At 46.7% G+C, this 27638-nt stretch overlaps 1 protein-coding gene across 3 annotated transcripts in view; it reads left to right on the forward strand.

Moving 5' to 3' along the window:
- The window catches only part of NTRK3 (neurotrophic receptor tyrosine kinase 3), a 219303-nt gene that overhangs the window by 125173 nt on the left and 66492 nt on the right, over window positions 1–27638 (forward strand). Inside the window, exon 13 of one of the 3 annotated variants that reach the window (XM_042039740.1) lies at window positions 13957–16651. The exons of the other annotated variants lie outside the window; for them this stretch is intronic. Coding sequence (XP_041895674.1) covers window positions 13957–14075 — 119 coding nt within the window. The 3' untranslated portion in view covers window positions 14076–16651. Of the gene's footprint in view, window positions 1–13956; window positions 16652–27638 lie in introns of those variants that run through there. 3 annotated transcript variants of the gene reach the window in all.

The raw sequence follows: 27638 nt of genomic DNA on the forward strand, positions 1-27638 counted from the left end.
TGGCAGCTGGAAAGACATCAATTTGCTCAAGGTCACGCCAGGTTGCTGACAGCTAGCAGCCTGGCCCATGTTCAGCCCACAGGACCATGTTGCATGTTTGTGAGTCCCCACCTGAAATCCTTTCACAGTTGGTCTTTTGGAGTCAGGAGTTTAGATGGATAAACACATTCTTGGAGCTGTCAGCTGCATGTTATGATCCCAGAAAATGGCAATTCTGAACTTTTCCAGATAGCTTAGATGAAATTCTTCCTTTCTACCTTCATGGGGGGCATGCTACAGTCTTAATATGTTCTGCTTTGCTCTCTTGACTACTTCTGAAGAGACCTCTCCCTGCAGGTCTCACTCCACCTAGGCATGGCCTCCTGGCCTGCTTCACTGGAGTGTGTTGGAACCTGAGTGCTGGGCTCAGAGGAAGAGCAGTCATTTTTCAACTTGGCTTTAGTTCCTGGCTGCAGGAATTAGGCAGGGAGGCTGGGATATGAGCCTGGCTGCCCAAGGAAAGCACTGCTCTCTAAGATGCAGACTTTCATCTTGACCTGGAGGAAGGAAACGCTTATTGCCTTATTTATTACATTTCCCCACAGCAGTGTAAATACCATATCCATGATAGATATAGATCTTATGAATAATATAGAGATTTGAACTAAGTAATTGCTGTGCTTTTTTAATACAAGAGATCCTTGGTGTCGAGTAGTATTAATGATCTGTCTTGACATGGGCTCTGCGGAGGATGATTGCAAACCCCAGTTCCGTGAGAATTTGAGAAATTGGGGGAGAAATCCTAATGTGTGTTCATCCCCTCTGTTCCCTGTGGGACACTTCAGAATGAGTATCCTGTCTGCTGATTTTTTCTCAGCTTTCCCTAGACCCTCTGAGGACAGGAAGGCTAAGTGGGTTTTGGGAAAACAAATCCGTTTTGTAGGCAGGCTGGGCTGGGCTGTCAGAGGAGGCAACTTTCAGAGGAAATGTAATACAAAGATCCTAGCAGCTCCCCGTGGTCACTAACAGTTCTCCAGACATTTCTGGAAGAACAGAATGATTACTTACAGTGAAATAGCTAAATTCAGGCAGAAGTAGTGATATTTTATGTGTCTGCTGATCTGAGCCTTGTCTCTTCTCTGTAGCTTTAATATGAAGCTCTCCTTTCCACTTGCTCTCTGAAACCCTTGTGCAGCCTTGCTGCTGTGTGCTGCTAAACAGGTGGCTATGTTACTATGAGAAATTCTCAATAAAGTCCACTCTTTAATGCCTGAGAATCTTTGGGGATGAATTGAAGATATTAAGAAGTATTGAGATTTTATACCTCTTTTGCAGTGACACTGTGGGGGAAAGGATAAGGGGATAGCAATCACAGGATGTGGTGTGGGTCACTTTGTGCCTTGTGTCACTGGTGGCAGGGAGCTGGCAGCCCCACTGGTTGGTCCTTCTTGCTCCCTGCTGTAGAGGTGTTGGTGTTACAGCTGCAGAGTTCCAAGGCCTCTTTAAATTAATGGAACTGTCTGAGAAGGCTATGAATGCCTTTTCAATTTATTTTTTTCCCCCCCAAACATAGCACCTCAAGTCTGAGTCAGGCTGTTAACCTTTTTCATTCCTCTGTTTCTAGCCACGTCCTGCTTTAAGGTTATTTCTATCCTTCTTCCACCATCACCCTTTTAACAGGAATGAGGGCAGGTGAGACCTGTGGACACAGTAGCCCATGTTCTCACCTTGTCAGTCCAGGAGGAGCAGGTCTTGCTGACCTCTGTGGGCTGTTTATTGCAGGGACTGTGGGCTCAGGTGTTGCTTTGCTACAGGAATGGTAGCTCATTAACACTCTGTGCCCCGCAGACAACTTTTATTGATCATCAGCTGCTTAATCAAAAACTCTATCACAGTTTGTTTCGATTATTTTTTCCATCTCTTCATCTCTGGAGAATTGGTTTAGCCAAAGCTAATGTACTCATTAAGCAGTTGGGAAACTATTGCTACAGACTGCTATGTAAATCAAGGGTTTAGGAATGTTTGTGTCCTCCTTCCCACATATAACAGGATGAATATATTGGGTGCATATGCCTCTGCTTGATGCAGTGAAACAGACACAAAGGGAGTTTGGCTGAACTGGGTTTTGACCAGTCTGGGGTGGCAGAACTCACCTCCCAGGTCACACAGAGCCCAGGCTCCACATCTACATCCTCAGTGTCCTGGTACAGTGAGGAACAGCACTGCTGCTGTACCTGGTCCTGTATCTAAACAGATCTGAGCGCCCCTGAAGTCAGCACCTCGGGTATGTTCTTGGGCCACAGCTGGAAACTCTGCGAGCAGTGGCTTTGCTCTTTTGAAAACTGTCAGAGCTCTGGGGAGGGGGTGAAAGGAAGCTGTGAAGCAAGTGGCAGAATTATTTCCTAACTTCTGCCATGTCTTTAATGACCAGCTCTGAGAAGTGTCTGGCCAGTCTGAGTGGGGACACAGGAAAGACTTGGGAGGGAAACCCTGAGACAGGAGTGGTGCTTGTTGTGCCACTCCAAAGTGATTTCTTACCCTGGTTATGATGGATGTCCTGATATGATTCATTTTCCTCTTGCCTTTTAATGTTTACTGAATAAAATCATTCTCCTTGATCCTATACCCTATCAGGGCTACATACTCCATGCTGGCTATGGTGTTGCAATGACCTAATTTGATTGCAGAGGGTCGTGTCCTGTATAATGTTGTCTCATTTTCTCAGTAGTCGATACAAACTCAATTTTATTTTCTTTGAAAAGAAGGGAAGAGGAGGCAGGAGCCTGGCATCCACAGCCAAGCTTAAACCTGCAGCACTTACCTTGTTGCCTGGCTGTAATGGCCCATGTAGTTCAGCTTGGATGGGACCCGCAGGCTTGTTTTATTTATTAATTTTCCTGATGGTGCTGAAGGGGAGAAAGGATGGAGGCTGCAGCAGAGAAGGGCCCTCATTTGTAGGTGCTGGCACCACTGATTAGCCTCAAGGAGTCATTAATCCAACAGGCTGGATGCTCTCTTGGTGGAGCTTATCTCAGGAGGGGAGGGTTAGCTGTGCCTTCCTGTGGGCCCTGGGTGAGTGTTCAGCTTTCTCCTTTTGTCTCCAATTAGATGCTCGGTCCTTTGTACCACTGTGCTTCACCTACCTCAGAGACCCTTCACCTGCCTTCCGCCTCCATAATTTATGAGTGGCTCAGAGGGGAGAAGGAGGGTCTGGTCTCAATTTGTGTGGCTCATTTGCATGTGAAATAAGCACATCTCTTCAGCAGAGCTGCCAGCAGTCTCCCTGGACCTGCTGCTCTCATTCAGCGTGGCTTTGACAGCTCCGAGGCTGTGGCTCGGTGAGCGGGGCTTGCTCATAAACTGGAAGTGTCACTGTGTTTTTGCAGAGCTCGTCCAGAAAATGGTGTTTTTCAGCAGCTCATAAAGGAGGTGTCAGCCTGGGATTTGGTCTGTGGAAAAAGAACCTGCTTTTGCAAACTGCAGAGTGCACAAGCTCTCAGCTCTGGCTCCAGGGCCATCGCTGCTGGCTGGGATTGCTGCTGGGGCAAATTATTCAGCTGATGGTTTCATTGCTAATTTCCTCATGGGTCCTGGACTCTCTGACTCTCTTCTCAGGGTATTCCTCTTTCTCAGCTCCGTCTTTTCCTGCCCTGTTGGGCTTTCAGTGGGCTTTCGATTGAAAATGGATCTGTTGTGGTGACAGAGGAGGAGTCAGAGAGGTACTGGCAGGCAAAATGCACGTAGGGGTTGGATGAATAAGTCAACAGGTGTGTCATCAAACAGGCTTTGTTGTCTTGATCCAAGGATTTAGTGGGAAGGGGCTAGGCATGGGAGCGGCAGTGGACTCTGTGGATGGGCAAGGACCAAGGGAATAGAATTGTAAGTCTTGAGGACAGGAAGAGAGAGAGACAGGACATTGGTCACTCATGTGATCCTCCTTGGAAGAATAGCAGGTTCCATGAACCAAGCACAAATCTAGGCCTGATTTCTTCTCCATTTCAAAATATTTAATCAGAGAATCAAATATAAAGTTTCTTTAAGAAGAAGCTGGCACACAGCAGCTGGCTGAGTGTTGCAATCAATGTATCCGCTGTGGAATGTTTCCTGCAGAAATATTACATCCTCTCTCATTTACTTGATGATCTTTGGGGTGAATCAATCAAAAGATGCTGCACACAAATAGTTCAGCCTGTGATCCTGTGGGTGTCCATTACAGAGGTATTTGCTCCATGCTAATGGACCTGTTGATTAAGAAAAAAACCACCAGTTTTTAAATAGAGAGCTGTTGCTTGATGGCAATTGTTAGCATTGGTTTTTCTGCCTTCCCACCTCCCCAGCACAGCTCTCATTCTGTGATAATGCAGGTGACTGCAACAAAACCCAGGTCTGCACTGCTGGGGAGAAGAGACTCACACCTCACCCCAGCAGTTGTTTGAGGAGAGCCTTGTCTTAGAGGCTGGGAAGGGCAGAGACTTCTCTGTACTCAGCGGGTGATTTCACCACTCTGTGTCTTGTTCTGTTAATTGTGTTTCTGCACCCATCTGCCTTGGCATGTGATGTCCTGTTGGACTTCAGGTATATCTGAAGAAGATATTCCCCTGAAATTCCCATCAGGCCAAGGCTCAGCAGTTCCTTGAGGAGTCTGAGTGGGCTGTACACTAGCTGAGTGCATGCGAGTTTTTATTTGTGTCTGTAAAGCTTATAGTCTGTTGGAGCAATAGTGTTAATTTTGCTTCTCTACAACATGGACATTTGTCAAGTCTGGGACATTGGGTGAAAAAGTGCCCATGTTGCAATGTTAAGTGTTGCTTTTCTGATGGTAGCATGGCAAGAACCCCAGCTGGAATTTTAAGCATAAGAAGATCAGGATGATGCTTACTGCATAGATAGATGTCCTTACCTTTGATAGACAAACCTGAGCGGACCCAACCCTGTGATGACTGAAGCTATGCAACCAAGAGAGCAGCATATTTAACACTGCCAGAGCTCTGGTGGGGCACCAGGAACACATCTCAGGACAGACCAGTGTGCTGAGCTGTGTGACACAGCTCACTGCAGAGGCAGTCACGCAGCAGGGCTGAGCAGCCCAAAAGGACCAGGCTTGTGGCCGTGGGCTGTGTTCAGCCTCATGCTGGTAGTTGCCAGCAGCTGTTCTGCTTTCTGGGAAGCATGTTGGGATCCTTCCTGCTCAGCTGGAGGCTGTGGGAGCATTTGGTCCTCTCCCAGGCTGCCTGGTGCAAAGCAGCCGCTGCTCACTTTGGCGGGCCAAGCGCCGCTTCAGGCTCTACTGCAGAGGGGACCAACCCCCCCCGTGTCACTTGTTTATCTCTGTCGTTTATTGCTACAAACCAACTCACCCAGAGCCGTCCTTCCCACAGCTGGTGGGAGTCAAAGTGCCGAGGCTGTTAGTGGATTAGGGCAGCAGAGTGAAAACCATTTGGCGTTCCTATCCTGATTCTTCTGGGTGCCTTTAATTAGCATGATTGCTCAGCACGGATTTTGCCATGTTCTTTAGCTCCTCTGGTTAGGATAATTATTCCCTCAGCTCCTTTTGTTCCAATTCCTGATCGCTTACAAAGTCTCCCGTTAAAAGCCATTAAATCCGTAATGTGAGAGTAAATGTTCAGCAGCGTGGTGCTCTCAGCCCCACACGTGTGAGCTCGAGCTCTCGGCCCCTCTCCCGCACTCCTCTGCTCCCTGCCACGTGCTCCGTGCTGCGGCATCACTCTCTGCTTCCCTCTCACACGCTTCCCCCCTGGCCATCCCACGTGTCCCACACGCACCAGGTTGTGTGCACACTCCCCCTGCTTTCTGCTGGCACTTTTGGCATCACTCAGCTTGGTCTCCTCCGTGCACAGGCTGGTTTTGACTGTGAGGTTGGATGCTGGGCTGGGCACTGTGATCTCTCACATTTAGTTGCATGTGCAAATATGGAGGTGCCATTAGAAGTGTATGTTCTTGCATGTTTTTGCCGTGGTGTGGGGAGTTCTCGCTTCAAGGAACAGCTAAAATTGAGGGGGAGATGTCCTAGCTGTGGTGGAAGGCAGGACTTTTGATGATAGATGATGCAGAAGTGAAAAGACTAATTTTCCTTATTTTTTAAGTAAAGCTGGTTTTCTCAAGCATAAAAACATCCACTGGAGAGAAAATGGGTTTTGGATAGCCGTGTTCCCAGGAATTTCCATGTTGCAGTGCCTCCCCATCTGGAGGCCTGTGGGCTCAGCCCCTTCACTGCCCCTCATCCCAGCTGATGTTTGATCAGCACATGCCAATGGCTTGACTGGGGCAGACACACGAAGGCTTACACAGACTGATGTGGTGTGAAATAAGATTGGGCTCAAGTGCTTTAAATGCCTTGTGCATTTAGGTGAGTTGATGTGAGAGGGAGAAGGGAGAGAAGGAGACTTATTTGCAGACCCAGAACGAAACTCGAGCAGAGACGGGTCTGGCAGACATGTGGTTTGTTAAACTTGGAGCTGATTGCTGGAGCAAAAATTCACAGCTAGACCATTTGCTGGAAAAAGCCTGTCAGAAAGGACTCTTGGTCCTTCCTCCTTCCTTTGAATGATGACCCCTAATCAACAGTAGTCACACATTTTGGGCTTAGATCTTGAGTTGCTGTCCTGCTGTGCTCTGCCAGACCTTCCCCACTCTGCAAAGCTCACCCTCTGCTCTGGGGTGGAGTGAGGGTTTCCTTGCACAGCAGCAGCCCCCCGCGGGGCTCCTCACTCACCTGATCTGTGCTTTGCTGGCTGCAAGGAGCTTCCCAGGCATTTCATACATTCTCTTGCAAAAATGTGCCATGTTTCATGTGTGTTTGGTGGGAGCAAAGCCCCTTCTCCTGCAGGACGAAGGCCACCCCAAATGCCTGACACTCACTTGGTTGGCACTATCCAAACAGTCCCACAGGAGCTCTGTAGTGTCAGCACAAACCCATGTTTTTCTGTCTTCCCCTGGGAGAGCACAGCCTTCCCTGTGCCCTGGGGTGTGTGTTTTAGAGCTTGTGAAATACTGGAAGATACCAAGATGTGGTCTCAAAACAAAATCTGGAGCAGGGAGCTCTCCCTTGGGAAGTGTAATAACACCCTTTGGCATATTTTGGTGCAGAAGGCAACTTTGAGAATCATCTACTGGGGCAATTATCAAGAGCTGAAGAGCTGTGGTGGCAGCTTTGTTTCCAAAGCAATCAGCAGAGTAGGAGCACTGGAGAGACACAGATGAAGAACAATAATTCCAGACAACGCAGCATCCAAACAGCTTAAAAAAAAATCTACAAAACCTTGTTCCTCAAAACTCCCTGCTGCTCTTGCTGTGTTTTAGCCCTCAGCTCTTCCTGTTCCCATTTACAACTCCTCTGTAGTGCTCAGTGCCTCCTTGCCTGCTGAGATCTCCTGCGCTCCTCAGTTTCCATCCTCAGTTTGTAAACTCCACAAAATCATGTTTTCCCACAGGATGTTCTTCCTGACACTTCAGACTCTCAGGCTTGTACAGCTCCTGGGCCTCCTGGAGGGCAACTCTGGCCTTTCTAGATGACATAAGGTGTTGCTGGAGCAGATGGCAAAGAAACTTGAACAAGCAAGGATTTATTCTGGGCCTTGATCAACTCCTCCCATCCTCTGAAGAGCAGGAGAGCATCCCTGGCACTGCCTGGGCTAGGAAGGTCCCAGCTGCAGGCTGCAGCAGTTGTGTGCAATCCTATCCACCATCTGTGCCTCTTCTTGGTGTCTGTTGTCATATCCCAGCCCTCTGGCTTTACTGAGCACTTCTGTCCCCTTCTAGAGCCCAGAGCTCCTGCAGAGGATGGGAGTCTTGGAGCTGGGGTTATTCCCTGTTGGATGTTCAGCACTGTCATTGGTTCCTTTGGAGACCTTGGAGAGAACGTGGTCCTGCTTTGTGCCACCGTTTTGCTGCCTGTGTAATAAATATAACAGCTCCTTCCTCCCCAGGGAATGAGAGAGGCATAAGAAATTAATGTTTATGAAGCACTTTCCAGCTGAAAAGAAGTTTGAAACAGAGCTGCTGCTGTTCTTACTCAGGGGCTTCCTTTGCTGGTTGGCTCTTTGATGTGGTGATCTGTGGTACTGGTGGATCAGCTGTACCATAATTGGAATTAATCAGCAATTAAGGAACACGAGCCCAACCAGATTCTTTCCCAGTGGATATTCATTTCTGGGCACATTAGTCAATGGTTTCAATAACTCTGTAAAATGCTTAGGGTAACTATTGCTCTCTGAAGCAGATGGGGAACAGAGGCAGTGTCCCAGGGACACGGATACCTGTCAGGTAAAGTGGGAAAAAGAAGCTCTTGCAGCATTGTGCATGGTGCTTAAATTGGCAGCACTCCGAGGCCTGACTTGAGAAAAAAAGCTAAAAATTGACAAAAGAATGTATTTGAAAACCAAAGTGATGAAAATGATGTATTACTTGCTAGGATGGGATCTTTCATGCTGGGTCCCTTAGGCTTTGTGGAGTGCAGAGGCAGCAAGAGTGCACGGTGGTGAGAACTGGGGACTTGTGGAGGCAGGGAGACAGGGATTTTTTCCTCCCAGCGATGAGAATGGTAGAGGAGAAGGCTCCTGGATGTGTCAGTGCAAGCACAAGCAGAGGCAGGGCAGCAGCTGGATAATGCCCACGATGTCAGCTACCACCAAGTTTGCAAACGCTTTCCTGCAGCTTGTTCTCATGGCTGACCTATAACCCCCAAGAGTTTTGCCACGTGTCTTTGCATGGCCGTGGGTATTTCAGTGGACAAAAGAGCCATTCTACTTGCTCAGGGACCTTCTCTGTGACCCAGTACCACTTAAATGAAGCAGAGACTAAGCTCTGCGTGTCATGGGTGAGACTGCTGGGTGCCCAGCATTTTCCCCTTCCCCGGTCCTCTTACAAGTCATTTCACATACTCTGGCTTCAATCTAACAAAAACAAAACCGATGAGGCCCAACTGATCTGGCTGCTTTCCATCATGCAGTGGGCCTCTGAGTGGCTTTAAATAGCTGCACCTCTGTGCAGGCTGGAGAAAAAGCACTGGCTGTGCCCCTGGACAAGACGGTAGCTTTGGCTCAAATCACAGGCCATCTCAGACCTGAAAATAGCCTTTTTTTTTTTTCTTGTCATCCTTGGTATTAAATAGATTTTTTTTTTCCTTCTTATTTTTCATTTTATACCCTGTTAAGTGCTTTCTTACTTTGGGGCTTTTCCTAAGGGGGATCGGTGGGGAATCTTGGAGCTCTGCCTCCTGAGCTATCAGGCTACATCATTTAGTACCTTGGAACTACTCCATCCATGAAAGAGTTCCAGAGAAAACAAACTTGTGATCCTGGCTAATATGGACACGGCCTACGTTAGTGGTGGCAGCAGTGGAAACACGACGGTTACTGGAATTCCTCCGACCAAAGGTTTAATGAATCTTACAAAGTCTTCAAGAGTTCACCCCGTGGAAAGCTGTGAACGCTGCCCTTTTCTCAAGGCAAAGCTGTTTGGTGGTTGAGTGCCTGCAGAATTCTCCTACCCCTTCCTCTGCTCTAGCTAAACATTAGAGAAATTTATGTGGAAATGGGATCTTCTGGATCCATCTGCTTCCGCTTTTCTCTTGCTCTCGGCCCATCTCTTCCTTTCGCTGCCCTCAAAAACACTTGCAATGCTGCGATCCTCTGCTTGCAATTTTGGGCTGTTGACAAGCACAAGAAGATGGTACAAGCTGTAGCTAGAGCTCCATCTAGCACATTCCCAAGAGGTTTCCTGTGACGTCAAATCTGATTGATTAAAGTGGGAGACTCTTATGACAGAGGTTTAACCATGGAAAATGAAAACAGATACAAGGTGAGCTGCTGTGGAGGGGAATAAGGACCCTGTTTCCATGAAAACAAATATTTATAAGTATTTCTGTAGCTCTCAGAGCCTTTCTAATCTAAGAAGGGGTGTTATCTACTTGAAGATCTTCTTGAGGTCTGTGTTATCAGTGTGAAATTCATCTGTGGACTGAATTTTCTTGCGGTTCTCCATTGTGATCCACACTGTTGTACTGGTGTAAATGAGAGGAGGTCTGGGCTCTTTGACTTTTCCTTGCATAGTAGAGGAGATGATGTGCTTATCTGCAGCTGAGAGCATCAGAGAGAACCTCACAGTGTGTTTCTGCTGAGGTTCCATGACCTGCTTTGTTGTGGCAAGCGAGGCCTTCGGCTGGGTTGCATCTCACCCTGTTACATGCTGTGAGGAGAAGGAAAAAAAGAAGGTTTTGTTTCCTAGCCTAGCAGATGAACCCATCCATGACAGGAAACCTGGGTTGTTGTGTTGCTTCCCCCTCAGATATAGACACAGCAGTGCTGATTCGACTAGAGGGATGGCTATTTCCTTTGCTCAGGGTGTGGGCCAGGCTTGATGGTTTTCATGCTTTCTTTGATGCTATTCATGCTTCATATCTGTGCATAGAGAAAGATAAAATGTACACTGTTGTTGGAGTCTCCTACTGCTTTTCCTTTCTATCATAAATTCTGCTGTAACACAGAAGAGAGCTCAAAGCTCCGTTGCCTAATGTGAGCTGCATGGATAGCAGAGTTATGTTTGGCCAGCTTGTTGCCCTTAATTTGCTATTTTTGTTTAACCCATTTTTGCCGGGCGTTATGCGGCATCCCGTTGCTTTTCTCATCCGTTCCCACAGCAGTTTATATTGCTGTTTCAGAAGCAGTTTCCACCCCTGTGTTTTGGAACAGGTCTGCACCCCTCCCGCTGTGGCAGATAGGGGTACTGTGAGGAGTAGTGCATCATTTTCTGCGTCATTCCCTCGCCTCCCCATGTCACAATCCCTGCTGCTCCTCTCAGGTGATGTGGAGCAGCCTCAGGTCTCCAAAGCCTGCTTGATCTGAGTAGTGACAATTTTGCCAGAAGGCAAACAGGGAAGGAAAGCTGAAATTATCTTGTTTTTTCTCCTTAGTCTTGCTCTCTCAGTGGAGGAAGTGTGCTCCTGGCAGGGCACTGTCCATAGGCTGGATTGGTACGGGCATGGGGCAGAGTGGCCAAAACCCACTAGCCAGGGTGTTGGGAAACACAAGACAGCTCTGGAGGACTAAGTGGATGGCCGGGGTTGAGGACAAAAACTGATTGCATGGTTTGGTTGCTTTCAATTTTCTTGTCCTTTCATTGCCACATCCATCCAGCCTGCTTAGAGAAATGCCCCATCTGCTCCCTCCATCTCAAGCTGTTAGAGCTGCACAGAAAATACGGCTCATTCCTCCTTCCCTGTTCTCCAACACTCTCCATACATTTATTCCACTACCATGCTATGACTATTAGTAGAGACAGTATTATGTTTTAATTTAAAAAGTGATGTCACTAGAACTGGGAGAAGCAAAAAGTCTAGTATGTCAGACCCTTCCCCTTCCCAATTTTGTAGTTCTTTGGAGATGGTTTTGATTTCAATCTACAGGGTGGGGATTTTGACCTCCTTACTATTTTGAGTCTTGCATGTTGGAGTTTCCCTACAAATCTACAACCAATGTCAAAGTTAATATTTTTCCTCCCATTTTCCAGCTGGCACTGACAAATGTGAAACTCCACAAAAAGTTATTGTTTTTAAAATTTCCCCAACTCCTTCTTGGAAGTTGAACACTCCTATTTCTCTTTTTTTTTTCCTTTGGAAAAGAAAGCAAAAAAAAAAAAAGTAAAGAAAAGCCCCCACATTTTTTAAGACATTTCCAAGCCAGTTTTTCAGAAGTTAATAGCTGTGATGGTAGATGACATTTGTCATAGCAGCATCCAAACTCTGAACCTGTTGAAATTCACCCATTTTAACCCTGGACATCTCTGTGAGCATCATCCATCTCACACCTGTCAGCGAAGACATAAACCTAGCAAGAGCGTTGTTGGTTTCTGCTCCATACAAGAGAATGGGGTTAAAGGTAGCAGTACAATATGGGAAACAGCAGGGAGGAAGAAAGAGAAAACCAGCCAGGAGAGAAGCATGTTTTTTTTCAGATTCTTTGGGGACTTTGATAAATCAGAAGGAGAGGATGCCAAAAGGACCGGTGCTTCATTGCTTTCCCAAGCCAGCGGGATGTGTGTTCAGCCCTTCAGCTCCAGAAACGTGGGCTGTCCTCCTGCCATGCTCCTCGTCGTCCCTTGGCAGCCCCTCTGTGTCAGTGGTGGGGTCACCCCCACTGCAGCCCCGTTCTGCTGTCACTGGAGATCCCTGCAGCTGGGATTCACAGCACAGCACTGGTGACAGAGAGCAAAGCCCTTGGTGTCCCCAGCCTTAAGTCTTGCTGATCTTTCACATGTCCCTTCACTGGGGCTGTGTGTCCCCAGTGGGTTTTTAGGTCTGTTGGATGTGGTCCGGCAGAAGTGAAATTGCCTTAATTTAGCAGAGCTAAGGAACGCAAAGAAAATAAAGCAGACTGGAGTTCTCCTTGGAGATACTGGGTGTTGGTGAGGATAGACTTTCCCAGCTATCCTTTGGCGGCCATAAAATATATTTACATGGTGAAAAACAAAACACGATAAATAGTGACGTTCAGGGATGCCGTGTTTATTTGTGTCCTGGTGACTCTGATCACTTTAAACCGTGAGAGTTGAGCTGGGCTCTTTCTCACTACTAATGATATTTCAACGCTTGGAATTTGCCTATGAATCTTGTTTATGGCACATGAACCGGAGCTGAGCCTGGCTTACTCTCCCATGTGGATTGGCCTTTAAGGGCCACTGAGAATAACAGATTGCTTCCCCCAAACAAGTTTAAACAGTTCCAAACCAAACAAACAGCTTTTGTCTGCATCCTCAGGTCCGTCAAAGGAAGCATGTGTTTGATGTGCACATGGAGTAAGATAGTGCAGTGGAGAAATATAAATAGATGTAAAAGACGAAATAGAAAGAAGAAATAGGAGAGGAAAAATCTTCTGGCTGGCGTAGATTTTGTGTGAGAAAATTTCCTAGCCTATTAAAAAGCACTCCTCCTACTGAGATCAATTCTTAATGGCATCCGAGCTGCCCCATGCTGCCCTAGTGATGCCAGACTTGAGTTAACTTAGCTGATTTGGTCAGGATCCTGTGACTGTATGAGGTGCAGGAGGATTTTCCAGATCTTAGAGCAATTATGTAGCCAAGACATCCCACCAATTTTCTTGGAAAACCCCTTTAGACCCATAAGAACTTGGGATAGGTGACAGCAATGCCCAAGATCCTGCCATGCACATCTTGGTCGTGGCAAAAAAGTGAATTTTGCTGTCTGGAGCATCCCAAGGCAGGGACATTCTGAAGAGATGTCTGATACAGCCCTTTAAAACATTATATTTGCCCAGCAAGTTTGTTGGACTGAAGGAAGGAGCTTGCCTATGATCTCTGCTCCCCTTATTTTTCTTTTTTCTCTGGCCAGTGTTTCTGGCAAATCCTAAACCTTCAGATCACCTTTAGAGAGGTGGGGTTGTGTGAGGAGAAGATGCCTCCAGCATGCAGGGTTTGGTGTAGATGGGACAGCTGGGATGAAGAAAGGTCTGTGGGGTTATGAGAGTCAGGTCTCCCCAGCCTTGCAATGGTACTTTTTGATTTCAGGAATGTTATGCCAGATGAGATAAATCATGAGAGAAAAGTAGACACAGAAAGGAGTCTCCCTATTCCTCGCTGTCTGCCTAGGGAAAAGATGGACTAGGTAGGAATTTGGACTTAGTGGGAACCTCTAGAAAAGAGTTGTTCCCAGTTGTCTGTCCAGACCTCTTGCATGCCCCTTGTCCTCAGAGCACTTGTGCCTGCACGCTCCACATGAAATGATTGCCTGTTCTTTATGGAAAGACAGAGTGAGGTAGCCCTGCCTGGAGAGGACATTTTGGCTTTAATTTAATGGCAGCCGTTTGCTAGTTATTCATTTGGTTCTTTTTTATATAATTACATGTGTGTCGATATCTCTCTCTTTTTTTCTAGTTTTGCTCTTTTTTGTTTTTTCGTTTACTTTATTTTGCTTTTTTCTTTTTTCTGTTTTTTTTCCCCCTTTAGGTTTCAGAGAAATTATGTTGAATCCAATAAGCCTCCCTGGACATTCCAAACCTCTTAACCAAGGCATTTATGTTGAGGATGTCAGTGTTTATTTCAGCAAAGGACGTCATGGCTTTTAAAAACTCCTTAAAAGTCCCTGTTCTGATGTCAAGTTTATAGGCTGTGCCCTCAAAATGGTGGGAAGCAGTAAGCGTGGTCTGTATGGATTGAGGTCTCCTCCTAATAGGACTCTACAGCCCTGCCTGTACACACGTTAAAGCCAACTGAAACTGTGGTTTTCTGTCACCAGATAACAGGGTTGTTCTTTTCCTCCAATGGTCGCTGTGTTCGTTAAATATTCCTGCAAGGCACAACAGCAGCAATGAGAGCAAATAAAGAGAATTAAAACCCAGTTGAAAGGAGTCATCCTAATAACACAGTAAATAATTGTACTTTTGCTTTAAAATAAAACACAAAACAAAACAAAAAAAAACCAACCAAGCCAACCAAACTGACATCTTTAGTCATGTCCTCCCTGCTTGGAGTTTTCCTTGTAAGCTTGTGTCTTCGCAACACCCAGTGAATGCTGCCATCACCTCTTACGTGGCACCGCCATGAGAGGTCTCCCAGAGCGAGCCGAGGCGGGGAGCCTGGAAGAAACTAAAGCAGAATGAAGACTTTTGGTAAGAACAAAGGCAGCCCTGCTCCCAGTTCTTGCACAGAAAATAATGTTGGAAGGAATGAGGATGGAAAGAAAAAAAAAAGTATCTTACTTCTCTGACAGGAAGAGAGTGTGGTTATCTTTGAAGTGCACATGTTCTAGGAGGCTTCTTTTGTTTGTCTGTCTGTGTGTGTTAGAGCGGCTCGTTGGATCTGACTATATCGTTGTCGTACTCTGGTCTCTCCCTGCTGCTTAAATGATGAGCTTTATCTGAGGAGTTGCCTGGACTTCCTGCATGGATGGAGAATCCATAGCGCAGGAGGGTCTGTGTCCTTGCCAGGACTAGAGCAGTAAGCAAAGTGGAAAAGCATATCAGACGCACGCAGGTCCCATTGCTGGGCCTTTTCCAGCCCCCTTTAGCTCTCCCCTGTATTCCCACCCCACTAGAGATTGATTGTAACCCAGTCATGTACCCAGAACCATCAGCTCAAGGCTGGCTGACTGAAGGAGAGGAAAAAAAAAAAGTATTCTGTTGCTTCTCTGGCAAAAACAGGAGTATCGATCCTGTTCCGGCCGATATTTGTATTCTCTCCCCAACTCCTATCCCACTTTTGTCTTACTTCATCCAAAGCCTCTCAGATGGAAAAGTAAACCCTCTCATCCTGTCCTCAAGAGAAGCCAGCTGCCCTTGTGGCAACTTGCAGGGCTTTCCTTGGACTCTCTGGATGTCACATGTATGAGAAATACAGATTTGCTCATACATATCTGTGATAACCTATAAGCAAAGCAGATTTTCTCTAGAGGACAAAAAATATTCCAATAGCTTCAGGTGTGGCCAGATCCTTTTGAGAGGAATATTGGACCAGGAGCTTGCTCACCAGCCACTCAGCTTTGCTTGCCTTCTTGGTGGCCCGAGATGACCTTATCACATCAGGGGTGTCTCTAAATCACCAGCCCTCAAGGGTCACTGCCACTGGAAAGAGTCACGGTCCCTCTCCACCAGAACTGGGCAGAAGCCTCAGAATGGATGTTCTGCTTCATCCTGCCTTTACAGGTGATCTGCATGAACCACCCTGGAGATTGCCGGGAGGTTTTATTATCAGCTGTCCCATAGGGATATCCCTGGGAATATTCCATTCTCTTGCTTCTTCTCCTGGTTCGTTGGCATAAAAAGGTAAAGTGCAATAGAAGAGTACTGGAGAGATGGTGGCAGAGTGCTTTAAGTTAACGGACATGCCTTAGGGGGGCACCTGCATTAGTGCGAGGAGACCTGGCTCAGGTTGGATGGCTTCAGAAACCATGACCAAATCTCCCAACAACGTTTCCTGCCCGCATCGGAGCTGGAAATGCCAGAGGTGCACTGCCAGAGAGGACCCGCGGCCATGTGCCATTGACACCTCAATTCTGCAGATTCACAGAGTGAGGAGGAGCTTCGCAGAGCGTGTGAATCACCGGGTGCTTGTCTGAACTGAATTTCCCCATCTCCTGGGAGTCGCCCACCTGACCTGGGGATGTCTTGTCCGTCTGAACTGTCTCCTCTCCCTAGCATTGTTCAGGGGACTCTGCTCTCAACTGTGTGTATCAGTCGTAGAGATGCATCTGTGGGCCTGGACCAGAAGCCTATATCCAAACACCCTAGCAGAGGAAGGGTTGAATTTTGCAGCTCAGGTCCATCTCTGCTTAGAAGAAATCCTCCGGACCGTACAACATAATTAAAAGCAGTTCTCCCCACTGTGATCGATGTCTCAATTTGTTTAACACCAATTAAAGTCTCTGGTTCCTCACTGCTGAGAACGAAAGCCAGTCGTGGCTGTTTGCGATTGGTGGCTTTAAGTAGCAAGTCTAAGGATGTTTCTTTTAAAATTTTATTTTATTTTTAATTATTGTAAATCATTACCTCATTTTCTGTCAATGAGATTCCTCCATCTTTGAGCATTCTTATCTTGCCATAACTATCATCCTGTGCTAATGGGAAATGGGACGGTCCCTTTTCACAGAGACTATAGGGGTGTTCAATGTCTAGTTTCTTAATAAACACTTTATTTTCTAACGAAACAGCTGCACCAGGCCTCTTCTTTGAAGACAAAATAAATAAATGTTCAGAATGACATGTCCTATAGTCTACTTCTTCGTGAGATGGTCCATGTGTGGGGAGTTTGGTTTGTTTCCTTCTCTGGTGGGTGTGGAGGGTGGGATTTACAGTTATGATGGGAACACTGCTCAGGTGGAGCTCTTGTTTCTGTCACTCTCATCAGGCACAACGATGTTTTCTTGCCTGAGAGCTTAGCTGCTAATGATCGCAGTTGACAACTTGTTGGTTTTTGTAGCATAAAATGGTCATATTCTCAGGGACAAGCTGGTACTGCAGGAGATTGTGTCAGGATTTGCCAAGACAAGTTTCTATCGTTAGTGGAAAAAGTTTTATTAGAAGCCTTATCTCACAGGGAGCTTGACAGTAAAAGATTGTTCTGGCTGCAGTGTTTCAGGACGTGCTGTTGCTTCAGGTCTCCTTGCTTGGCTGTGCAAATTGATCACGTGTTGGGTGTTAGATTGTTGTCCCCTCCTCAGCAACAATTAACCTTGTGCTAAGCTGTCAAGGACTTATTTGGTGTAGAGGGAGTGGGGTACAAATGAGTGCTGTACTCAGGTTCCTCATCAGGAGTTCATGTCCGGGTGGTTGGATGCTCCAGGAGGAGAGAGGAACCATTCTGCAGCGTGTGGGACTTGTCATGAGGGTGTGTCTTAGTGGTTGCGTCTTAGAATTATTAACAGGAGATGTCACTGATGTAACTAAAAGCTGCTGTGCCAATCTGCAGGTGACTGTGGACATGAGGCCAGGGGTGTGTTTGAGCACATATTGGTGCATGGTGCTGCAACCCTCATAGAAAACCTGGTGAGAGTTTTGATGAGAAAATTAAAAACATGTTTTCCAGCATCCTTCTGTTCCTGTAACTTCCTGACATGACTTTCAAGCAAATGTCTCAAAATGATGCTGTGGGTGAATTTCTGCATGACCTTCCCTTCTAATGAGTGTGTCTCCAGGAGTGATGGGCTGCTGTGGTTCACAGGATTAGGTGATGCCTGAGACCTTTACCTTCCCAGGAATGTCTGCAGTGCCTGAGACAAATGGTTGTCTCCTGACATAACCTTACACAAGGGATGAGCAGCTGAGCTGCACTGGATTCCATCCCTGTCTCCTTTTCCTTTCTGAGGTGTGGGAAACAAGCATGGGGTTTGGAAGCTCTGTCTTTTCTTTCCCACTACTGCAGGGTCTGTTATCAGGTTTCACAGCCCAGAAACATTGCAAACAGTGCTTGATTAGCCAATTACTCAGGTGGCTGGTATGGTCAGCCTTGGTTCACTTTGCTTTGTGTTTCAGGGCAACTGACTCCTTACGTATGAATTCCTACAATATTTTTGATGCTGTCAGTTCAAAAGCAGCTGGTTTAACTATGGGCTCTGGCAGGCATTGCAGAGGGCTTGGGCACTTGCTTCTTCTTGTTCTTGCTTCTTGGTTGTCTCTGTTGCCTGATGTACCCATGTGAAGGCTCCATGCTCTTCATGACAGCTGGACCATGAATTGATAATGCTGTGCTGCTCACCCTCCCCACTCTGGCTTCAAATGACTCTTGGGCTGATGACGGAGTTGTTGCTGAAGGAGCTTGGGATGCTGCTTTCATAGGGTGCAAGTAGTGGACCTCTAGCAGGAATGATCTGCTCCTCCTGAACATCACAACCCTGCCTCCTCAGGTCTTATTGAGTGTGGAGCCTGTGTGTGAATAAGCAGAGGAACAAAGTTTCGGCTCATTGTACTTGGACTTTAAAAAGATGCAGTCGTGTTTCTTTTAGCTCCTGCTTGGAGGCAGCACGATGGGCACAGTGTGTTTCTGGCATTGTAGCTCGCTCCAGGGTGGAATCAGTGTGTGGGACCTTGGGCTCAGACTTGCTGCAGGGCAGTGTCTGGTGTGTGGGATGTTGTAGGTCATGATCAGGGTATATTGAGTCTCCACAGCTGCTTACCCACATTGCATCGAATACTGACGTTCTTTGCTGCTCTTTTGTTCATTTAGATGTGCTTTTGAGGAGTCACACCTTCTCTCCCAAGAGGCTTGAGCTTGTTTTGAAGGTGGTGGTTTGGTGTTTTTTTTCTACCACCAGGTCTTTGTTCTTTCCCTGTATCTGTGTCCTGCTGTCCAGGGAATTCCTGGGAGCTGTGGGGAGTCAGAGGAAGCTGCTTCTGCTGATTCAGCAAACTGCAGCAGTGCATCACTGCTCTGCTCTGATTTGTACCCAGAACAAGCTGCAGATCCTCAGGGTTAAGCCTGGCATTAGCAGAGGATAAAGAGGCCTAGACACAGTAGTAAAGCTAAAAACCACGGGTTTGGAGGAGCAGCAGCAAGAGAGCACACAAGAAATCAATGCTGAGTGATTTCTTTTTTTTCCTTAACATTTGGAAGCGCTTCTGTTGTTTGTGCAATTAGTCAAGGAGTCATTATTAACCATGTATTTACCAGTGCCTGCAGAGCCCAAGTTGAAAGAAAATTTAACAAACTGTGGGAAAGTGCATAGAGCTGCTCTGAAGGTGTGGGTGTAGTTTGATAGGAGACCTGCCCACTCACAGCTGGAAAAGGTGCTTTACCTGGTGAAGTGACGATGTATCTTCAGCTGCTGTGGTACATTTTGCTTTGCCTGTATCTTTTGTGGTTTCTGCAATGCTGTCCCCACTACTTTCCTTATGACAGGCAGGCTCCTTGGTGGTGCCAGCATGTGGTCTGATGCCACAGAGCTAGAATAAATCCCAACCCACACACCAGTAAATAACTGCAGGAGGATTCCTTCGCAAAGAGAAGATGATAGTTTCTCCAGCAGTAAAGCAGAGTGCAACTGCAAGACAACTACATTTGAATTTTGGTATTATTTTGAACTTGTGAGTGTAACTGCTGACTAATCAGCAGGAATAAATTTTGGTTGTTCTATACAAAGTGGAGGGATTTGTTCTAAGTGCTGGTTAAATGATTTGCTCTGCTGTTAGTGACTCATTTGTGATCTGTGCCTGATTCCTGCAGAGAAGTTGACTTTCTGTAAGCATGTGTTTATTATTCAGAGTATTTGGCATTTTTCCTCCAAGGTTTTGCTTCAAATATTCCTGTTGTGTGATAGGTGCTAGTTTTGCTCTCAGGTTGGGTGAGTGAATGTTTCAGACTGGCAGTCAGAAATGTAACATGCAGAGATGCCCTTCAATCATCTGTTATTTGGGGTTGTCCCTAACCCCATGTTTCTTTTTCTTATGTTGGGATTAGTACCATCCCAACAGGTCTTTCTGCAGACAACAAAAGCTGTCATTGCCTAGGCCTTTGGAACAGTTAAGAGCTTGTTTTCAGAGAAAGCAGCTTTCCTGGCTCCAGTCTGAGTTCTGGGAGCAGCCTGTGTCTGACCTGTGTGTGGGTTTGCATCCACTGATGGCAGAGCAGCCACTGCTGGAGGTCAGGCTCATTCATGAGGAGGCAGGGAGAGCCAGACTGGACTTGCATTAGGCTCGGTAAACTGCCAGGATGTCTGAATAAACTGGTTGTGGCCAGGTCATCATTATCTTAAGTGAGTCAGAGATGTGCCCAGGTTGTTTATTAAGATAATTGGGAGAGGGAGGGATGGACTAGGCTGGTGAGGTGGTGGAGTACATGGCAACGTCTGTTACAAGAGAGAAGAAGCTCCTGGTCTTGCAAGGTGATGCATTCAAGGCCTGGTCCTGCCAGGATTCAGTCCCTGGTGCCACTCTCAATCATGTACAGTGACATCATGCTCATGCACATTTCAAACATCTCAAACACATGAGCTCGTCTTGCCAGGCTAAAGAGTCATACCTCTGCTCAGGTTTCCTCGTGAGGCCTTGTTGCCTGGCAATTGTAGAGAGATTCTGGATCAACAGAGCATTTTGGGTTTGCTGTATCAGTGTCAGGCAATATTTGGGGATGATAGGAGCAGTTGTGCACGGTCACTTCTTCCCTGATAGTGCCTGGTCCAGCCCCCTGGAGGCTCCTGAAGATGGCTGCAGGTTTGCTTTGTGTTTCCTGAGACATGTTTGTTTATTGGGTAGTCCCAGAGGGTTTGGAAGTTTAAGTGTTTAAGCTCCAGTCACATGCTCAGCACTGCTGGAACAACTCCAGAGGTACGAGTCCCCCAAAGCCACCACATCTCACCACGCACAGACGTTGCAGGCGACTGAGAAGGGCCTCACTTAAAGACAGGTAAGTGTCATTTTTCTCCTTCTAGGGAGTTCTTGTGTGTAATGTGCTGGATTCAGACCTCCAGCAGGAATTATTTTGATGGATCTGCTCTAAATGCATCAATGATAACTGACTGCACTAGGCAGTATCAGTGGGAAACTGTCAGTCCCTGCTCAGGAGAAAGCAGGGGCTCTTCTGGCTGGAAATGCTGCAGATTTGGTGCTGTGTGGGAGTGGAAAACCAGAAGAGCCAAGTGCTGCTGGAGACCGGGGTTACACCCACAGCTGCTCCTGTTTGACCACTCGGGTCAGGTCTGGCAACGGGAGGATGCAGCCGGGATGCCAGCAGGTATGGCAGAGCTGTGGGAGGTGTTTGGCATAGCTGCTGACTCCTTTAGAAAACTTGAGAGCACAGAACTGCAAGGGTGGCTACTTGATGATAGTGCCAGTCTCTCATTTTCATTAGCAATCAGCAAAAAAAGGCTGTGGTGTGCCTTAACCCTCCTGCCCGGGGCCAGCAGTGCATCCAACACAGAGAGAACGCCTTTTTTGCAGCCATCTGACATGCTTGCCACTCAATCCCAACAGAAGATCTTATAGCCATGGCTTCAGAAGAAGGTGACAAAATCCCTGACAGTGTATCTTGGATGGAAGTATCATCCTGTGACTAGACTGAGCTCAGTTTAATCCTGTTAACCTCAGAGGGGACTCTTGGGAGTTGGGTAACATTCTCTGTAGGTCCTTAAGCTTCTCTGCATGGCTGTAATGTGTGAAGCATCTCATGTTGTGCCAAATTTCCTCCTCTGGATTCAGCGGTGCTGGCATGAACCTCAAAAAAAAAGAAAGGGCAGAATGATATCAATGGCAGTCTCACAAGGGAAGGTGAATATCTCTTACCAAAAAGACAGAGTCATCCTTAGAAAACAAAGAAGACTCTTGAGCATAAAAGATATTGGCATGTACACCCAAATAGGTAAGGATTGACAATGTCCCTTTTAAAGAAGACATCTAAGACTCCAAAGAGCAAGGAAACGTGGTGATCATGAGCTGTAGATACAGCACAGACTGAAACCTGGCTCTTTGATCCAAAAGGGCCACTGGAATTGAAGGGCTGCACAGGAATCTATTTGGATGAATTTAGTTTATAGCACTGTGATGCTCAGTTTGCCATCCACCCGGGCTGCTGGTGGCCAGCACAGGGAGGGAGGCATCCCACAGCTTGCTGGACATGAGGCACAGAGGACTCCAAGCCCTCCCTGTCTGAGATGTCTCCACCTCTCGTTTCCCTGTGCTCCCTTCTGAGTAAGAACAGGTCCACACTGGTTGGAGATTTCACCAGATCTTACCCAGCCCCATGCTTAGGTTCCTAAACAAGAAACCAGAGGATGGTCATCTCTTCGGTTGGAAAGGAAATGCCACTGGCATAACATCCTTGGAGTGTCCAAAGTGGTATCCTTGTCTGGAGAAGTAAGTAGATGCTCGCTGATCATGATGCAGGGGGTTGTGTATGTTTGTGTTTGTACGCGTAGTGGGAATCAAATATTCATGATGGAAAGGTGGTGTTGGATTTCCAAGGGAAGAAACACATTCATTAAATGTGATCCACAGCCCAAGGCAGAGGATTGGAGGTTGGGATGGTAAAGCCTTGAGGCGATTAGGCTGTGACATGGAGGTAAGTTTTTGCTGCAGCTTCCCCATCTGCAATTCTGCATAAATGATTTAAGTCCCCCACAGTGCACTGATGGTGTCCATGCACTGGGACTGCCAGCGATGGATGAGAATAGCCTGCCTCTGAGCTGGGTGTGATTCCAGACAGCAGGTCTGCAAACCCCCAGCAGCACATCCCTGCATCCTAGAGACTGACCTGGGGTCTCTCACAGAGCTCAGCTGCAAGCTCAGAGCAGCTGCTTGAGTTTGGGAAGAAGCAGGGAACCACAAGGGTCCTTTCCCAAGGGACATCCAAGCCTGAGTGCAGGTAGCACAGACGCTGCTCCCTGCTCCCTCAAAACCCCCTGAAAAGAAGACTCTTTGTTCTAGGAGATATAGATTATATATATTTTAAGGCTCCATGAATCATTTATAGCCCAAAGATAAAACTGAGCATCAGAGCCAAGGGAAGGCTGAGACTGTGAAACAAAGCGAGGAGCTTTCCATTATGTATTGTACTCAAACTTGACCTGGCACTACCTCCTTGAAATCTTGCTTTTGCTTTGGGAAGCCCTCTTTTTCTCCTAAAAATCTGAACTACTCACCTACTTTCAGTAGATAATTGTAGGAAGAGCATAATCAGCTGCTTCCCTTGCTGTGCAGCTTGATGGTTGGCTTTCGAAGAGCTAAAGTGTATGTCCTAGTGAGCATGTGAGAGCACAGCAGGGCTGTCAGGGAAAGCATGGACATGCTGGCTTGGAAGGAGAATGAAAGAGTCCTAGGGATGCTATGGTATCAAGCAGGGTTTAAGGATTAACACTTGGTCTGGCAAACAGCGGCAGGTGGAGATTATGGAATAGTTTGGGAAGAGAGGCTGGGTGTTTTCTGATTGACCCAAGCACTTCCAGGCTCGGTATGGCACAAGCCAGCTGTGAATAAGGGCTCCTGCTCACTTGTGGTCACTTGGTGGTCAGCGTGAAATGAGTTTGTGGGTGTGAGCCTCGTGCCTGGCAGGCAGATGTCCTTAGCTCAGAAAATGTCTATAGTTTCTTGGATGGAAGCAAATGCCAATGATTAAACCCAGAGTGTGGCTGTATGACAGTGATTTGTGATGTCCTGACCTCTTGCCAAAAAGAAGTAGTCAACACAACCTGTCTGGATAGCAGCAGAACTCACAGCCAAAAGAGTGGAAAGGGAGGAAGAAGGACTGGTGGGTTTATTTTCTTTATGCTTTGCTGTTGTTGTTTGCTTGATCCTGTAATCTAAGAGGAAGAGTTGGAAGTTGAGCTTTCACTTTATAAGATCATGGTTTTCTTTCCTTTATCAGTTTCATTACAGTAAAAATTAGTGTTCTGCTTGTCCTGATTAATTGGCAAAATGTTGTACCACAGCAGCACGAAACTCTCATGTTGCTTTGCTATTTCCTTTTTAATTACTGTCACCAATTCATTGGCAAGAGTAATCTTATTGCTCAGGGCTGGAGACACCTCCCCTTTCCATTGCTATACAGCCCCAGGGCTTGTAAAATGCACTTTTGGCAGTAAGGTGAAATAAAGAGAACTTCATTTATTTTCTGCCCTTCTTTTGTGCCAGCACAAGAGCTTATGAGGCCACAGTCTAGCCTGGGTGTCTGGTATGGTCCAAGTTAAAAACAACCCTGCTTCCAACTCTGCTCACTCAGAAGTTGTTTTTCACCCAGAACATTTCAGGGCACTGCTTTGCCAAACAGCAGTGACAGAACAAGGGAGAGGGTGACCAGTGGTGGGGGTGGGGGTGACAAGCACCCCACAAGGTCAGGTAGGTGGCCAAATCAGAGCATCAGGGCTGGCAGCTGAGAGTTTGCAGCAAGCAAACACCATGACATGCAAGACATCTGCTGCAAAAACTGGGAGAGAAATGATTTGGAAACATGTGCTCTTTCTAAAGCTTTTATTTTTTAATAGAGAAAACCTTTCAGGCCCCTTTTTAATTCATAATAAAGAGCAGGTTGAAAAGAAGGAGTGGGCAAATGAAGACAGCGAGTCTTGCTAACTTCCTTTAAAGTTGGAAGGTCACCTTTAAAAATGAATGAATGCAGCATTTGGAGGAAGCTCCAAGGCAGCAGGCCTGGGGTTCAGCACTAGAATAGGAGGCAGAACAAAGATGAAAAGAAGAATCCAGTTGGGATCTAGGAATAGCTGCAGAGCTGCAAATCCCTGTGGTGGACTTGGGTGGAGGCGGTGTTTAAGGGAGCTTCTCTGCGCGCTCTCGGAAAGCTGCGGTTGTGCGTGGTGATGTGCTGGGGAAAGTTAAATTTGGAGCTGGATAGCCAGCTGGACTGCACAGGGGCACATGGACGGGTGCTAGCACTGTGGGAGTAAGCTGGGATCTGGGATAAAATTAAAGCACTGCCTGCCCATTTGCATTCAGTGATGCTGGGTAACTCTACTGTTGTCTTTCCTGGTTTGGCTGTGTCCCTGCTGACTTTTCCCCTTTCCTGGGCCTCTTCAGGGAATAGGAAAAGGGTGATCACAATATGAATCCTGGTGATGACTTGCTGGTTCCCAGTGCCAGCCCTTCCCACCTGGACACAGCCTGGGAGCTGCCTGGTGGGAGCAGGACACAAGGAGAGGAGTGGGGGCTGCAGCGAGTGACCCTGGCGTTGGTCTCAGCTGTGTTTGCCCTGGGCAGAAGTTCCCTGTGCCAGGGGAACAGTTCTTAGGATTCACCTAAGAACTGAACACATTTCATATTTAAGCAATTGCCTGTCTTTCCCTCTGAGCCAAGATGCAGGGGCATCAGACACATGCTATCTATTGCTTATTAAGTGGTTTAACAAGCCCAGCTAATTACAATGTACTCAAGGATTTTGTAGCTTATGAAAGCAGTCCCTGTTTGTGTCAGTGCTTTAATACATTAATACACCAATTAAACCTCGGGAGGTGTGCGTGCTCACACAGCTTAACATACGGGCAGGAACGCTGATGGTTTTCCTGTCAGCTGGGGCTTCTCTGGCTGTTACAGCTCCAGCTCTGAAGGGATGCTTGTGGTTTTGCACTCAGCCTTGTCACTGGAGGGACATGCATCCCCTACATAAAAAACATTGTTCTCCCTGCCCAGAAATATGTTGTTTTACAAGACTCAGGCAGACATGGGCACTCTGTCATTAAGGTTTCCTTCTCTCAGAAAGGCCTGGGAGAGTTTCTCGGTCTTTCTTTCCTTCTCACTGCTGATGGCACAGGCAATTTGTGCCTGAAAGTGTTGTCTTCTCTGCCTCAATTAGTCCCGCGGGGTCAGCAGTGGGAGCTGCTGTCTGTGACACATGCATTTGTTTGCAAAGGGCTCGGCACATTCATTAAGCCACACGGTAATGAGCAATAATCAGTACACAAGGTGCCCAGCATGAGCCAGTGCAGGGATGGGGTTGGAGCAGGCAGTGAGGGTCAGAGGTAAAAGCCTCCTCAGTGCACTCACAGCTCAATGAAAAGAAAGCAATCGTGGGGGGAGGAGAAGGAGAAATGACAGATTAAAGGAAATTGAGCAACCATAATAAATACACTTGAAATTGAAGTGATTATTTTCCCTGCAGAGTTGAAGTGCTGAGGAGGGTCTGCAGAAAGGGCAGCCACACAAAACCAGTGGCCTTTTGGAGACCAGGCTTACAGGGAATGCAAAATGAGTGGAAGAAAGCTGGCCACGCTTTAATGAAGGTCTTTCAGACACAGTTGGGAAGGCTGCCCTAAACATTCATTCTAGTAAAAATAAAGATAATAAAAGGCAGGATGACGGGACTGACACACACCAGGCTGGCTAAGCAAGAGACTGAGACCATAACAGGGCACTGCTGAAGTATCACAATGAAAGGAGAGGGGAGGAAGAAGAATGCAGGAGGAAACAAAGGGATGGGAAGCAGCAGCCATACAGATGCTGAGGGTGGATTTCAGGCAGGAAAGTCCTTTTGCACGTAAGCATCTCAGAGACAACAAAACTGGCCTCACATCAAGGAGGGGTTTGGGGTTTTGCGGAAAACAGTGAGCTGGTTCAGAGGGTATGGAGGAAAAAGTGTTTATCTTGAGAGTGATATATGGAGAACTTACACTGATGACAGAAGAAAAGCCAGCCCGAATCAGTGATAAGAGAAGGATTATTAAATAATTTTCATCTGCCAAAATTGCATCCAGCTTTATGGAGATGAAGAGTTCATGTCAGTGAGCAGCTGTTCAAGGGCACAGGACCAGGTGAGAATCCTCTACAGATGGAGAGCACATCCTGAGGGCATGCACACCACTTGCCAAGCTCTTTGCTGACATTTTAATTTGCCTGTTTAAAATTGGGCAGATGGATGAGAGTTGGAAAGTGGTGGATATGATGGGGACAGGAAACAGAGCAGTGTGTTTGCTCTGGGAAATTCTTGGGAATCTGCTTAAACTTTAAAGGATGTTGTGGGAGAACACCTGGAAAACAATGCTCTGTGAAGGCCAAAGTGACATGGCTTGAAGTAGTGGGAGGTCAGGGAAATTCAGTGGATATAGTACACTGAGATGTTCCACAAGGACCAGCATCTGAAATTAATGACTAGGGGTAAAAGCATTGACAAATGCATTGACAAAACAAGAGCCTGTGTAGAAATCTGCCCTAAGAGCAAGAGACAGAAAAGAGTTGCTGCTAAAAGTGTTTCTAATTGGAAAGAGGTTGAAAGTGATGTGTCCTGGAAGTCACTCTTAATCACCTGTGTTTTTCTTGATGTCTGCTAATGATCTGGAAGAAAATGCTGAAGGCAGGAACCAGAGTCCTGCTGTAGCATCACGAACTGAAGGATTTTTCACCTGTGATGACTATGGCCAAGGTCCCAAACACACCCAGAGCCTCTCCTGATTTGGGATGTGTTTGAGAGAGGAATCCCTAGAGAGAGAAGAGAAGCAGAGAGAAAGAAACTGCAATTTATGCCACAGAGAAACAGCACTATCCATTAAGAAAGGATAAATGAAGCAAACTGGGCAGCATAGGAATTTTTTGTTTGTTGAACTCCTTCCAGAAATGAAGATGTGATTTTTAACAGCTCGGTAATTATTCATCCCTTCTTTTTTTTTTTTTTTTTTTCCCTTCACTCTCTACAATTCCAATTTCTAGTCTGGAGACTTCAGATGACTTGATGTGAGCTCTGTTTGCAGGAGAATTGCAGCCTTGCTGTGT

Source organism: Corvus kubaryi, unplaced genomic scaffold (genome assembly GCF_017639235.1).
Source record: "Corvus kubaryi isolate FWS band 111438036 unplaced genomic scaffold, C.kubaryi_AGA036_p1.0 37394, whole genome shotgun sequence".
In the NCBI taxonomy this organism is placed as follows: domain Eukaryota; kingdom Metazoa; phylum Chordata; class Aves; order Passeriformes; family Corvidae; genus Corvus; species Corvus kubaryi.